The 15,679-nt window shown below is 40.6% G+C and overlaps 1 protein-coding gene across 1 annotated transcript in view; it reads left to right on the forward strand.

The window, feature by feature from the left end:
* Positions 1 to 15,679, forward strand: part of ank1a (ankyrin 1, erythrocytic a) — a 239,117-nt gene that overhangs the window by 210,940 nt on the left and 12,498 nt on the right. The window contains exons 41-42 of the mRNA XM_041788242.1: positions 7,245 to 7,881; positions 9,478 to 9,826. Of these exons, the coding sequence (XP_041644176.1) occupies positions 7,245 to 7,881; positions 9,478 to 9,826 (986 nt within the window). The remainder of the gene's footprint in view (positions 1 to 7,244; positions 7,882 to 9,477; positions 9,827 to 15,679) is intronic.

A 15,679-nucleotide genomic window follows, 5' to 3' on the forward strand; every position in this document is an offset into this window, starting at 1 on the left:
GATTTCACCGTCATCTCCCCAGGTGTTTGCACTAAGGTTGTCAAAATTGTCATTACTTCAATTCTCTTTGAGAATCACATGATTAAAACAAAGCAGTTTTTGTTATTTAAATGATATAAAGTATCAAAAAGTTCTAAATCTTTTAAATAAAACTTTAGATTAGGGATGGGCAATTACTTTCAAATATTTAGAAATCAAATATTTCATACAAGGGATGCACAATGCACCATTTTAACACCATCATTGGCCGATATCAGCCCTGACCTGTTGGACAAACTCTAATCTGTTTTCATGGTCAAACATGAGAGAAAATGCAGGCAAAGTTGAAGACTTACACCAAAAAGATAAAAATGATTAAACATAATTTGTGATTTCAAGCACTGGCCTGTTGGTATCTAATTTTCACAATCAGTGCATCTCGAATTTAAAAGATATTATCTTTAAAACTGGATTTTTTTCTACTGCTCTACTAGCGCCTGGTTGACGTGCAGTACTACCACCAGACTCTAGATGTAGTATACCAGCATACCAGCTGATAACAAAAACTCAGAATTGCCAAGGCAACTAGATCATTTCTGAAGTTAAAAAAATGCAAACGAGTGCTAATTGTGTTAGCCCGTCTATGGCAGATACCATTATGTATTAGCATCAAGCTAACAAACTCAGAATATTATCCCAATCCCTCTCTCAGTTGGAAAGAGTAATTTTCTAAATTGCACAAATCTTTTTACAACTTTTCAGATTTTTGCAATTTGGATAGTATGCAAGACTTTGCCTGCATCTTTGGTAATGAAAACCAGTAATTAGCCAGTGTTTAATGCCTGTGGTTGTGGTAAAAAATAAATAAAAAAATAAAAAAATAAAAGAATAAAAGAGACGCAGTGGACTGGGATTAAGATGATTATAAAGTCCCTAGGCCAGCGATCATCAACTGGCGGCCTAAGGGCCACATCACATGTTTGATTGATGGGCAAATAGGATGCATGGTAAACACATTCTTATAAGTTCATTCTTGATCAAAAATTTGGTTTTCTATGACTTCAGGTGTTTTCCTGTCTGAGAATAGAGAGCTGTGTCCTGCATGGGTTTCTCACCAATCAGGACCCAGCACAGCAACATTGAACTCAGAATAGACAACAGAATAGACCCAGAAATAGAGAAAAATATCTCAATCGCCCTCTTGTGGCTGGCTATGGTACATGGACTGATTTCACTTTAAGAGGCTAAAAGAGATTTACATTTAGAATAAAATTTAAATATTATGTAAAAATATGCTAGTTAGACCAAAATGTCTCTCTTTATCTAGTTTAGCTGGCACTCATCATGCTCCACCAAGAAAAGGTAACTTTGCATATAAAATTAGAAAAGCACTCGGAGAGCGCAGACCTCCACCATTAGCCCTATCTCCCAATAGTAAAGAATCCTTTAAAAAATTCTTGGACCCAGACAGTGATCTGGATCACTCCCAAAATCTAATCAGTTCTTCCTTATGCCATTTCTGACATTTCCTGAAAATTTCATGAAAATCTGTCCATAACTTTTTGAGTTTTGTTGCTAACAAACTAACAAACTAACTAACTAACTAACAAACCCTGCTGATCACATAACCTCCTTGGCAGAGGTAATCATGCTTGTTAAATGACATGACAGCACTCACTCTGGACACACTGGCACTCTTTATATACTTATTATAGCTGATTTTAGTATAAACAGCAAGACTGCAGGGAAAACATCATTTAAAGCATCTGCAAGCTTATAAAAGCTTTAAGCTTCTCATATTTTTTCTTGGAAAGTTTAAAAACTGACTTTATAACATGGATACAGATGCCCAGCAGCTGATTTGTTAAATCAAACGTGGCCCATCACACCTAAGCAGTCGGATGCTTATTTAATAAATAAATGTTTTCATGATGCAGTATGTGTAATATGGACCGTTTTTAATTTTCTCTTAAAAGTTCATTATTGATTGTATGTCCTGTCTTGGTGGGGCCTTTGTACACATGGGTTTAGCCTATGCATTAATTCACCTTAAAAAGGAGTCATCTGATATTTACTCAAATCACATCTGAGTTTAATTTTCTGCTATTTCGACAACCCTAGTTTGCATGGACACACCAGGAGGCAGGGCTGGAGTTGCACTGGCTTGTAGGAGATGACGTCTTAAACACTGCATCAGCTCCTAACTCTGCTTGACCAACATGTTATCTTTGCATGGCATGCACACTGAGCATGACTCTGCAGTCTGTCTCTGCTCCTCCACTGATCTGTCTCTGGGGGTTAAAAAAAAAAAAGGCTTCAAACCTTTTTTTTTTTTTTTTTTTTGCGTACTCTGACTTGTGTTTGCTCTGTTCATGTATGAATGTTGTGGTTGTTTTGTATGTCACTGACTATGTACACTGTGTCCATCTGATGGGTTATCATGTGTGAAATACATGTTTTTATATTTGTGAGTCTTGTACAGGAGTCACTGAAAATTTCCCTCTCATGATGTGTTTATTGTTCAATGTGAGTGTATCAGAGTGAGCGTCTTTGTGTTTTCAGTGGTCCACTGAAAGTGTTTTGTCTTCCATATCTGTGTGTATCAATGTTTAACAATATGGGCAAAATATTTCCTTTATAGCATTTTTACATGAGCTTCAATGCTTTGTTTTTCTGTCTTTATGTCTCAGCAGAAACCAATGTCATATTTTTTACGTTTCATACTTGACTTTTTTATCAGTACTCTCATGATCATTCATTTAGATATTGATTGTAAATGGTAGTCCCATAATGTTCATACACTAACTCACCTGAGTCTGCACTTGGTTCAAAGCCTTAGCTACATAAAATGCACATTAAAGTTAAATGGTGGATGCATACTGTATTTTATATAAGGGGTGGGAATTAAAAAGTAATCAGCAAGACAGGAAACAATATAACTCAACGCCATACAATAGGATTCATTAGTATATGATAGGATGTGACATGACACAAGACAAATACCAGTATTCAGCCTATTATAAAAAATTTATAGCACAATGAATCCCCAAAATCTGTGAAATTGCAATCATAAAATTATACACTCCAATACCTGTCTACTTAAGTATAAAATGTCCCAAAAGGGAAAGTGCAGAATTAAGTTCACAATTCACTGCAATTTAGTCTGAGTTCTACCTCTTGTCATGCTTCATCTCAAAGGCCGGTGTTCATAACTACTGTTTTTCTACTGCCAGCACCCATTTTTGTACAGCTCAGCATTTCAAATCTTCAGCGTCCAGGTCTAGAGCTGCTGCTTTTACCAGAACAGAGTGTCTCTGCATCATTTTCTTGGTGATATTTTCCTGAATAAGCATATAAAGCTTTTTTAAGACAGACCACAAAGACACAACTGAGTGAAGTAAGAGTTCATGTCCTTCCTAGCAATAATAAATGCCAGAAGGAAACACTCTGAAACTGAGGTTGTTGGCACTGCAAGGTCAAAAAATGGCAGCAATGAGCAAGGGACCCTTAACCTCTGGCTGATATTATCCTACTGCTATCCTGCTCTTAACATCTGCTTTGGCCTGTAAACTTCAGTTCACGTTACCCTCATTTGTGTGTTAAGCACAACCATGAGAAGTCATGGGCTGTGCACCCTTTCTCGAAACATATCTTAACATTTTTTAGCTCTGTAGAAAGCTGTCCATGACTAATAAACTACTGAACAATCTCCCCTAACTTCCATTACATATAGAGGCCATGTAAGACACCTGTGCATAGCTTCAGCTCTTAATGCTTGAATTAAACATGCTGAGAACGGGACTCGGACTGTTGTCTGTTACATATCACTCTGCTCTGCTAGCGGCAGCATCAGTTATGCCTCTGGTGTGCACTACAAGTCATTGCATGCATTTAAACAGTGATTATGGTGTTGTGAAATCCATTCCATGGCAGATACTTTGCCTGTATTGATACCGGTTTACTGTCCACCACTTTCAGACACTAATCCTGCTGCAGACAATGGTGCCATAACTGCCATGCAATTAAACAGGTAGCAACAACCTCAAAATGACCATAGAACTTAACTGAAAACTAACACTCTACTAAGCATATTTTAAAAGAAAAAACAAACCATGAATCAGAAGTTCTGTCAAATTTGAGAAAAATAATATTTTTGTGGTTTCTCATTTGCTTTGGCATACAGATGAAGTTGGGCAGAAAAAGCCCCACAATCAAAAAATAAACGAAATATTGAAATTTTCGCACCAATGTTTTGATAATTGTGTCGCAACTCTCAGGACAATGATATACAGTGCCTGTAAAGAGTAAGTGCTTCCATTTTATTGATTCTTAAATCCCTCATGGTCAATATAATTTAACACACCCCCCCCCACACACACACACACACACACACGCACACACACACACACAAAATACAAAAAATTATTCTTCTTTAATGTCTAAGTGAAACAGATTTCTACAAAGTAATGTCAATTAAATAAAAAATGTGTAAAATAAGTGACTGCATAAATATTAAGCCCCTTCAAGTCAATATTTATGAACGTTACCTTTGGCTGCAATCACAGCACTGAGTCTGTGTGGATAGGTCTCGATTGGGCTTGCACATCTGGACACTGCAATTTCATTCCGTTCTTCTTTGCAAAACTTTCCAAGCTCTCTCAGGTTGCTCTGGGATCAGGTGTGATCAGCCCCTTTCAAGTTCAACCACAATTTCTCTATTGAATGGCTTTGGACTGGATTGTGGTCTGGGCTTTGACTGAGACACTCCAGAACATTCACCTTGTTGTCCTTAAACCATTTCTGTGTAGCTTTTGCTGTATGCTTCAGGTCATTGTCTTGCTGGAAATAAATCTTCTCCCAAGTTGTAGTTGTCTTCCAGAGTGAATAAGATTGTCCTCCAGAATTTTCCTGTATTTTGCTGCAGTCATTTTACCATCTGCCTTTACAAGCCTTCCAGGGCCAGCTGCAGAGAAGCAACCCCACAGCATGATGCTGCCACCACCATGCTTCACAGTTGTGATGGTGTGTTTAGTGTCTTGCGGACTGAATAAGGTTGTCCTCCAGGATTTTTCTTTAAGCCCTTTAAGCATGTGGGAGCCTCCATGGTCAAGTGGAAGAAAGCTCTTTGGTCTGATGAGACCTAAATGGTGCTTTTTGGCCATCCCTTGAGAGACATTCACGGCACTCCAGTGATCCCCATTTCACTAATTATGAGACTACTAACACCACTTTAGTGGGATGAATATTTATGCAATCACTTATTTTACCTTAGATATGATGGTTTAATGGACATTACTTTTAAAGAGTTTTTTTTTTGTAAAATCTTTGACAAATACGCCAAATTATGTTGACCATAATTTATTTATAGAGGCAATTAAATGGTAAAACATCTTTTTACAGGCACTGTAGTTTCAAATCAGTATTTTTTTCCACCTCTACTTTAAATATAGTATTTTTGCTGTATCTTTCCATATACAGGTGTTCAGTCATAGACAACAAACAGCAGCAGAGAGTCTGGGGGAGAAAGTAGGACAAGAGGTCTCTGTGGCTGCTCGGTGTCACAAATATCTCCTGCACTCTCAGCAGAATTATGAGCAGCAGCTCCACCGACCATGAATCAAGTTACATCCTGTGCACACAGACAGTCGCCCTCCCTCTCTCTGGTTAAATCACAACTTCTTCTTCTCTTACCTACATACCCTGTGTACCACTACATCATCTAAAGCATCACCTGGTTAATATATATTTTTTACTCATACTTTGCTTTAACTGCACTTCCATTCATCAAGATCCTTGCATAACTCTACAACTAACTTCCAAATTAATCTAGTATGAACAAGATTGAAACCAGGCAGATTCTATTTATATATGAAGATTTAATTATATATTTTTACAGTCTTTCATTTTTGTTCTGCCTTTTTTATTGCAAATTTGAAATCTTAATCAAAACATTCCTGCAGCTGTGACATTGTGCCCTATCATTCTTGGTCTAACTCATGAAAAGAAAAAGAAAATTGTTTACAAAGGGCGTCCAGGGCAGTTGTAGGAGTGACCTGAGTCCACAATACTTCAGTATTCTGCAGATTTAGTGGTATATAATTTCCATTTGAATACACAGTCCATGTGACTTTAAAGAGTGGCAAGTCTACCTTAAATATGTCTGCAGAAATGTCAGCACTATTTTAGGTAGGGATGCACCGTTACCAATTTTTTCCAGACCAAATGCAAGTACCTTTATTAGGGTACAGAAAGGACTGCCTAATGATACTGCTTAAGTTTGTAAAAGTATTTTAAAAATTACATTTTTTTCTCACTCCTTTTCTTGAAAATGAAGCAGTGCAAAGTTTGCTGTCTGCTCTACTTTTGTCATCTTCATTTATCTTAAAATGGCATAAAAATGAAGTCATGGCTGCAATTTCGCCTGCCAGCTCAGATAATGAGAGGCGGGCATGATATCAAGAACAGCATTGCCAATGTTTGAGTACCTCAGATGGTATTGGCACCAAAACAGATATATGTACTGGTGTCGGTGCGTCCCTAATTTTAAGAGATTTGTTTAAAGCTGTGTTTTATTGAATTTATTGTACTAAATATGCAAAATGTGTTGATTTAAAACCACAAATGTGTTGAGTGAGCTATTTAGTGTGTGCATATATGTGAGAGGAATAAATAAGATTGCCTGCGTGCATGCTATCCAGCCTGACAATATTAACCTGCCTGTTTTTGAGTGGGATGAATGCATGCATTTCTGAGAGTGGGTGTATGAGTGATGACTGTGACAAAGAGTGTGTTTAGGGCATGACCTAGTGTGTGTCTCTGCCGCACAGGTGTGTGTTGGGGGTCAGAGGCAGTAATTCCTGTCCGTCTCCCTGCAGGTGGCAGCCAGCAGAGCAGCATCAGTCACTGCCGGGTCCAAACCTCAGTGTCAGTGTCTCTGTCAGTCCGTCTGGCTGTGTCTGTTGCTGCTGCCGCTGCTGCTCTCACCGTCAGCGCTGGCTGATCGAGCTTGAAAAACCCTTCACTCAAAGCTGCCCTTGCTCTCTCGTCCTAAGCTCCTTGCACCTTTATTCCGGTTTCTATTGTCTTGGCCCTCCCCTTTCTCCCTTTCCCTTCTCCTGTCCCATTTGTCCCTTCAGCCTCCTCTACTCCCCCTAGATGCCCCGCTCCTGGGCAGGGGCACTTACCCCCTCCTGGTGCTGTGGGGGTGAGGTAGGGAGCGAGGCGGGGGGCCGGGTGTCAGTGTGCCTCTCTCTGTCTCGCTCCAGGTTATGGGCTCGCGCAGGATGAGCTTCTCTCACCAGCCTCCATGCAGTACAGCCTGCCCTCCCCGCTCGGCGCTGAGCCTTACTGGCAGGAAGTCTCCAGCCTGGACTGTGCACCCATCGCCACCACAGAAGAAGACACGCTCATGGAGATGTCAGACGTGCAGGTGTGGCCCTCTGGGAATAGCCCCTCCCTAGTACCTGTGGAGGACTCCTCACTGGAGTGCAGCAATGCTGATGACTCAGAGGGTCTCCTGGGGCTGCCGTATGGAAGTCTGGGGCGACCGGCAAGTCAGGCCAGTGCAGCGAGCCCGGGGGGAGTGGTGCTGAGCGGCTCCATTGAGCTTCCTGAAGACGATTCAGAGATGGGCGTTGACTCGCTCAGCACTGCCACGCCCGCCTCCCTTGGCGGCACCATCGCCGGGATGAATCTTAACGGGCTGAACAATGGTCAGGGGTCAGAGGCGAGTTCAGAGGTGTCTGCCTTCACCAGTACGACTGGTGGAGATGGAGCTGGAGGAGGAGGAGGAACGCCGGGCTCAGTGGAAGGGCTTTCTCTTGTTGCAGGACAGCAAAGGGTGTATGCTCGGCTGAGTGAGTCACCTGGTCTGAGCTGTGTCGCAGATCGTAATGGAGACAGGTGAGTCAGGCCTCCGTCCACCTCTCAGACGACAACACAATCTGTGCTAACATCTCTGAATCTTCACTATGCTTCTGTGGTGACCTTGAACCAGCTATGCATAAGTTCAAACCTGATCTAACTGTACACTCTATTGACATTTAAGATGTTGCACCAAGTGATGTCGATCCAACAAAGGCCTAAGTTACAACTTCAATCTTACACTTATTTCCTTGTAGGTTTTAAGAACTCTGTAAAATACGATGATGATGTTTGTTTTGAAAAGTGTGATAACTTGAAGGATGAGGAGGATTGGTGGGTGTTTGCTATCCCTGTGCATTCCCTCAGGCATGTATGATGGCTTTCTTTGGACTTGCTCTTTCTTTTTCCACAAGCAGTGATCATTTCATCTGTTCCAACAGTCGCACTCCATTAAAGTACTTCATGCTGTTGTTGTCTACCACCTGGTCTCACTATTTTGCTCTGACTGTAGACTAAGGCTCAGCCCCATTTCTCTGTTTTACTTACAGCAGTTGTGCGTGAATACCCAACCTCAAATATATAACACTTGGTGTGACTGTGACTCATTCAATGGTCATACCTCATACATCATACATAGTTTACTCAAAAGCCTTTTAATAAGAAAAATTTGCAGAGCCATTTTCTTAGGGTCCCCTCAATGAAACAGTTACAATTGATGTTGATTTTTGGCAGCACTGTATTCACTTTATTTTCATGTGGCTCTTGGGAAGAACAGCTTTTCATAGATACAAGCAGAGGGGAGCTTCAAGAAAAAAAGGTTGGGAACCGCTGGTCTAAATGGCAAATGAACTTTAGCCTGTGTAGCGCTTTTCTGCAAGTCACAGCTACCCATCAGCACCCATTTACTCTACATTCATACACTGATGGCAGAAGTTGCCATGGAGAGTTGGCCACCAGTGTTTGCGGATCCTATTTGAACACATAGATACATATGTACACACCACCGATGAAGCAGTGGAAGCAAAGAGGGATCAAGTGTCTTGCCCAAGGAGAAATCAACATGTGACTACCGGAGCTAGGGATCAAACCCACAACCTTCTGATTGTGAGATGACTGACTCTACCTACTATCCACAGTCCCAGTCGTCTACAGCAGAACATAAATTGACAAAATGACAGTACCAGACATTTTCATGAGTAATTTTTTGTCTGTTTTAAATCCGAGGGACAATAATGCATTGAAATTTTTAAGACCATTCTCAAGCACTACAACACTATTAGGGACAAAGCAACATGGCAACTAACTGCATTTATAAAAATGTGATTGGAAATGATCGAAAAATGAAGTAAAAAAATCATTCTTGTGATAGTATTTTGGCAGTTTGGATGTTACTTGAAACTACTTAAGATAAACCTCACCTATCTGTGGTGTAACCAAACAATGACACGACTTGCATTAGAAACTAACTAGATTTATCTTAGGTTTAATGTGGATCTGACCCCATAACTTAAGATAGAACTGACACATAGCTGCTGCAGTAACAGCTAGGTGTGGGAATAAGTTGTCCTTCTTTCCTTGGAGTGAGCGTTTGGAGTCTATATTCCTCCTTCTCATTGGTCCATTCTCTGCTTTCAGGTCAGGCAATGGTGGAAATGGAGGCGGTGGAGGCTCCTTCCTTTCCTACCTGCAGGAGCAGACAGGTCCAGGCTGGATCCCTGTCACCGACCCCACACAGACCTGGGTGGGCAATCAGCCTAAAACCAGGCAGGCCATGGACACCATGATGTCATCAGTGTGTAATGCTGTGGACGGAGACCAGTCCCACATGTCCCAGGAGGCTTTGTTGCAGCCTGTGAGGGACATGGGACACTCTGAGATCTTACGAGGACACTTCAGAGGTACCCAGCCGTTTGAGAAGGGGTTGGGTTTCCCACACCGGGTACCAGAGCTGAGGGGCTGGGACGACATGCGCCTGAAGGGACAGGTGAGTTTGATGTTTGTAATGCCAAAAAAGAGGATGTATGTATTTATGACAACAAATCTGTTGAAAAGACTTAACTCTTTGTAGAGTTTGACACAATGTTTGGAAGGCTTTAATGTCAGAACATAAAGATGAAAAACATGGGAGTTTTCACTCCAAACTTGTTTGGTTTGTAAGCTATCAGTCAAATCCTGAGGCAAGCCAAACAACCATTCAAAGTGGTGGGTCCACAACCATTCATGACTGAATTTCAAGAGCAGTTTCAGTAGATGAGCATGTCATTAATTCAGATTTACATGCATTTCCAAACTGTTCCATTTGCCTGCATTGATGAATGCAAACAATAAAAACTGATGACACGAACCAACATCGATCTGTGTAGTTGTCCATCCACATGCCATCTGAAAAGAACAAATATTATAGGCAAGCATGCTTTAGCTGAAACAACTTTCTAACGATGTTCAAAAACAGTAAATTGCTATCTAGACTTGCTGTAGTTACAAAAAGGGTAAGTGATAGAGTTTTGTAATGTTTACATGAATTTTTTTTTTTTTTAGACTTTTTTCAGCAAACTTGTTCTCTCGTCTCTTGGGAACCAAAAAGTAAAAAATATTCATACTGTGATTAAAAAAAAAAAAAAAAATCACAGTTCTACAAAAAAGTCCTTGCACTTTTTTGTATTGGCTCCATTTGTGCCATTATTCAAAGCAGTTCCTGTCTGCAGTGAGGGCCACATCACAGGCTAGCTGTCTCTCTTTTACTCTATTATGAGCTATTCAGGCCGTCTCCTCCAGGATCTAAGAGTTAAGGTACGCACAGTTTGACACAGCATGATGTGATGATGGAACAGCCTGTCATTTGTTGTCACAGCCCACCACAAAACATTGTGGGATAAAGAAATGGCATTTAGCATTAGCCACTAGCAGCAGAAACAATTGAAAATGTATTAAAATGCCTTAAAAAGATAATCAGTGTTAAATTTAATTTTGATGTAATATTTAAAGACCCTGAAAAGTCATTTAAGTTCCAGGCTCACTAGAAAAGCTTCCATAAAAAATTTGATGGCATGGGTAGCATATTGGTAATAGTTTTTTTAAGCAATAAAATGTCTACTTTAATATATGATAGTGAACAAAAACAAAAAAGAAAAAAAAAACAGATCTTGAGTCATATTTTAACCTAGAGCTGCAGTTCGTAAGAGAGAGCCAGCAGCAGTGGTTGTAAATCATGGATCCATGTAAATTGAGCTACTCCAGGTCAGTTCGGCTGGATTATGAGTACAATTGAGATAGAGTAATTAAAAATATGTGTGTAAGTCCATCTCTGACTAGGGCACTGTTTAAAATGCACAAGTCACTCTAGTAACATTTTGTAATCAAAATATTGCTAATGTATTTGTGCAATCAGGGTGACTTACAAGTATTGAATTGGTAAAAATGCAGTAAAACAGATTTAAACAAAAAAAAGGATTGATTGATTCTTAATTTTGCACGTGCTCTGGAGTGTTCTTAGATTTTGTTTTTAGCTGAGAACAAATCAGTTAAGAAAGCTATGGTTACCGTCAGAATCTTCTTTAACACTGCATCAGAGGGGTTTAAGAATACATTTATTCTTAAGTACGGTTGATGAATGAGTCCAGATGTTGTAGTTTCCACCCCTGTGAGCAATTTAGACAGTCTTCAGGAGTTTGTTTGCAATCTTTGCAATTCAAATACCCAACATTGTATGCTTAGGACTTATAGTTTCCATGGGATCTTAACTGGTTTTGATATTGTTTAGTTTTTTTTAAGTATCATATCAAAGTTTGAATCCTGGTCTTAGTTGGTACAGTCATCTGATGACAAAGACAGCATTGTGAATAGTTTATTTGGGAAACAAAAGCATGGTAGTAATCAGTCTGTATCTTATTGAATAATGGGGAGGCCTTTGCTCTACTTGATCTATTGCTCAGAAACACAATCGCACACATATACAAACAGACACATGCACATAAATACACACACCCAAACACACAGTGAAGGGCCCAACATGGGCACAAACAGCTTGTCAAGCCAAATATAGCAAACATTCCCACTGCCCACTCGTGTTACACGATCCCCACCCCAGTCATTTCCACGTGTTAACTTTCTGGCACACCTCATCTCACTGTAAAGGACAATCTCTGTCTGGGAAATCTGTTAGGACTTTGTGTGAGGAAAATGTGCTTTCAGGACGTCTGGCTTTTGTGTAGCCTTCATGCTGATAAAGGAAGATCTGTTTAGCTTGGATAGATTCAGCTTTAGTTCAGTTTAAATACACAGTGTTGCAATGCTGAACAGTTGTGGTGTTTTTGGAGAGATGTGCTGCTAAGGCTATGATTGTGAAGTAGATGGAAGTTAAGTACTTGAATGGAGTCAGGGTGAAGGTTTCTTTGTGCATACAGAGCCACAGAGGAGCAAGCAGAGGTATTTAAAGCCCACAGATCACATGGTCAGACAGAGAGAGAGAGAGGTGGGAATAGAAGCCTCCCAAGGTTGTCTTTCCTTAGATTCGATGTCATTGAGTGAGGACTCCTGACCTGACCGAGGGAAGGAGAAAGACCTGAGGAACGGGCCCACCGCCCCGGCTAAAGGAGGACGGATATGAACTGAAAGACAAACAACCACACGACTAGTGAAACGGCAAAAGAAGGCTGCAGCTGTCATCTCTCCTCTCTGCTGGGAGAAGAGCAGCTCAGGGGGAATCACTGAGGGTAAAGGGAGTTTGAAGAAGTCGTGTGTTGAGTTACTGCGGATTGAAGCGGGGCGATGTGGGCCCTGGTGACAGAGCTCCTCTTCAGCTTCGTGCTACTGGCTTTCTTGGTCATCAGCTGTCAGAACGTCCTCCACATAGCCAGCGGCTCTGTGCGCTCTGTGCTCACCTACGTCCATGCTCAGCTGGACCGCGAGCTTGGGGAGGTGGAGGGAGTGGCCGATGAAGAGGAGAACGTCACTACGAGAGTGGTCCGCCGCAGAGTCATTCTGAAGGTACAAAGACAGCAGCAGAGGTGGATCAAGGAGGAAAGATTTACATGCAAGAGAGTGGGAACAGAAGTAGAGGAAAGGAGAAATTGGCTGAAGGAGAAATAGACTACCTTATAATAGTATGCAGATGATATGACAAAATATGATCAAATTTAAACAGCATTAAGGCTTATTTATGCTCCCTTTGCATATGAAAATAGATCTATGTATTCAAACATTTTCACAGATTTTGATGAGGTTGGCTTTAAAAATGTATCCACTAGAGGGCGTGTTCTCATACAGACCTCCACTTCCTTCAATTTTCACCTAGCTGTGCTGTTGTATTTGTCCATGCCTGGGCCTGAATAAGCCAACATCATATAGTTAACAAACTTGCACAACCTTTAAGTCTATTAAGAACAAGGCTGTGGCTTTATATGAGGTGAGAGAGAGAGAGGGCAAAGTGCAGAAGTCCCGCATTGCAGATGCTTTTGTGCAAGGCGACACACATTTGGGAAATAGACAGGTGTTCATGGCGTCATGTTCCTTTCCAAAGAGGACGCACTGAGAACTGTTTATACCTTGACCAGTATCTGACCCCTGGTCTATTGTGCCAAAGCGCTGTAAACAACTAAACTACCCAGCTGCATGAGCGCAAAGGCTCCTCTTTTTTACCTTAAATTTCTCATCCAACTTGCACAACCTTTCCTCAAAAAGTGGCACCATTTTTAATAACATTGTTCTTGGATTTGATTTGTTCATCCACCTTGAACAATTGGCTTTACTACTCACATTTCTGCTGATATTGTAAAGTGTGGTCCATATGCATAAGCTTCTAGAAAACATGCAGAAATGCAAACAAAATGGACACAGACAGAAGGCTCTGCCTGTATCTGTATTGTATTGTATGAACATAGAGCATAATTGGGGGATGTAATGAAACCTCCTAATAAAATGAAGACAAATATGCACAATTTTAATCAATTTGACAACAAATACATATTGCAGTTCTGTTCTCTTAAACTTGCAGAGCTGCAGAATATTTTTGGTTTCTTGTGTTAACATCTGTAGCGCAACAGGAGAGGAATACAGATGTGGACAAATCAAGTCCAGATTTTGAGGTGGAGAATGAATCTGGCTGCTTCTGCTTCTCCATATTTCAATTACATGGCAAATTTAGATCCAGTAGAGTAAAGTAATTGTGACTTGAACCAATAAATACATGTAATGTAATGAAATTGAATCAAACAGAGAGGAAAAAAACTTTAAATTTAAGTAAATATTGCTCATAGAATCTGCGTGGCTTACTTAAAATGAGTTATGTAATATGGTTAATGCTTGGATAGTGCTTTTATGCCACAGGTCTCACCTAACCATTCCCATAGAAAGCTGAACATCATCCCATTCTTATGCATTTAGACACAACTGATGCAGCCGTTAAGCGGTACACCCTAGGACACAACTTGTGACTGTGGGAGTCAGGGTTCAAACCCAGGACTTTCTGAATACCAAACAACTATACCTTCAGTCACCTTGGGTCAGAGGTGGTGGACAGTATCACTGCTGTGACTGGTAACATTTTGGCCACAGAATCGATATTTGCAAGTTGTCACCACTTTAAATGCATTTGTTGTGTTGTCATGCACACACGAGGCTTAATCAATGCAATCATAGGTGTAGCAGAGTGATATGTGACAGTCAAAAGCTCAGTCTGAGTCCGGTCACACTATGTTTGCTCTAGCCTTATGAGCAGCACAGTGAACAGGTAAAATGTGATACTGTCTTCTTTAAGTCCGTGATAAGTCAAAGAACAAGGCTGTGGCTTTAAATAAGGTTAGAGAGAGGGGCCATAGTGCAGAAGTTTTCAATATCAGGTAAAATATCTTTAGCAATTGCATTTGTCCAAGGCGACTCATTTGGGAAACAGACAGGTGCTCATGGCATCAAATTTCTTTTCAAAAGGACAGACTGAGAGCTACCTTGACCAGTATCTGAACCCCTGGTCTCTTGTACGAGTCAGCTCTGTAAAGCACTAAGCTACTAAGCTACACAAATGCCCCCCTTCTTTTGGCACACCTGCTGACCACAAAAGAGACACACTGCCACCTACTGACCAAACCTTTATGAAACCCAGTCTCATTTGTTTGATGAGTTTCACTCTTTGATTAAAAAAAAAAAATCTAAAGTTCGCATTGTTTTATTGGTAACCATACATCTCACAATGAAGTACTGCTTGTTTTTCTAAGACAAAGACTTCAATATCATGTCTTGATAAAATGTAGAAACCTATTTAATACTATATTGAATCATACCATGAACCATGTATCATGACTCCTATTGTATCAGGAGCTAAATGCATCATCACATCCCGACTCATCTCAGTGCAAATGTGTTTAAATTTATCTCCTGCTGCGACTGATGTAAATAGATGTCATTGACTCAACAAGTTATAACTCCAGTTCTATTAAAAAGCCTCATGGACTCTGTATTCTTCCCACAGTAACTCTTGCTATGACAACCTTAACACTCATTTAACTCAGGGCTTTACTGCCGTTTGTTCCCCGTCTGTAGCTGCAGGAATCTCTTTGAGTTTATAAATAGCTGTGCAGACTCACTGCAAATTATGAAGGGCTTTGGGAATGTTGTCCTGAATCTCATGATCTGTAATTATGAGAGTCGCTAAGAAACATTAGTGAACTCGATGGATCCTATCTGATTCACCCTCCAACCCCTGGCCCACCTGTCAGTCATGGGTGTCTGTGTTTTCTTTACTTGAAGGGGGTTTACAACATGATTAGAATAACACAGCAGTGACAGCTATTTTAACACACTTAATGTCCATAATATACTGGGTGCTAACCCATTTAATCCTGAG

This window comes from Cheilinus undulatus, linkage group 5 (assembly GCF_018320785.1).
Source record: "Cheilinus undulatus linkage group 5, ASM1832078v1, whole genome shotgun sequence".
Classification (NCBI taxonomy): domain Eukaryota; kingdom Metazoa; phylum Chordata; class Actinopteri; order Labriformes; family Labridae; genus Cheilinus; species Cheilinus undulatus.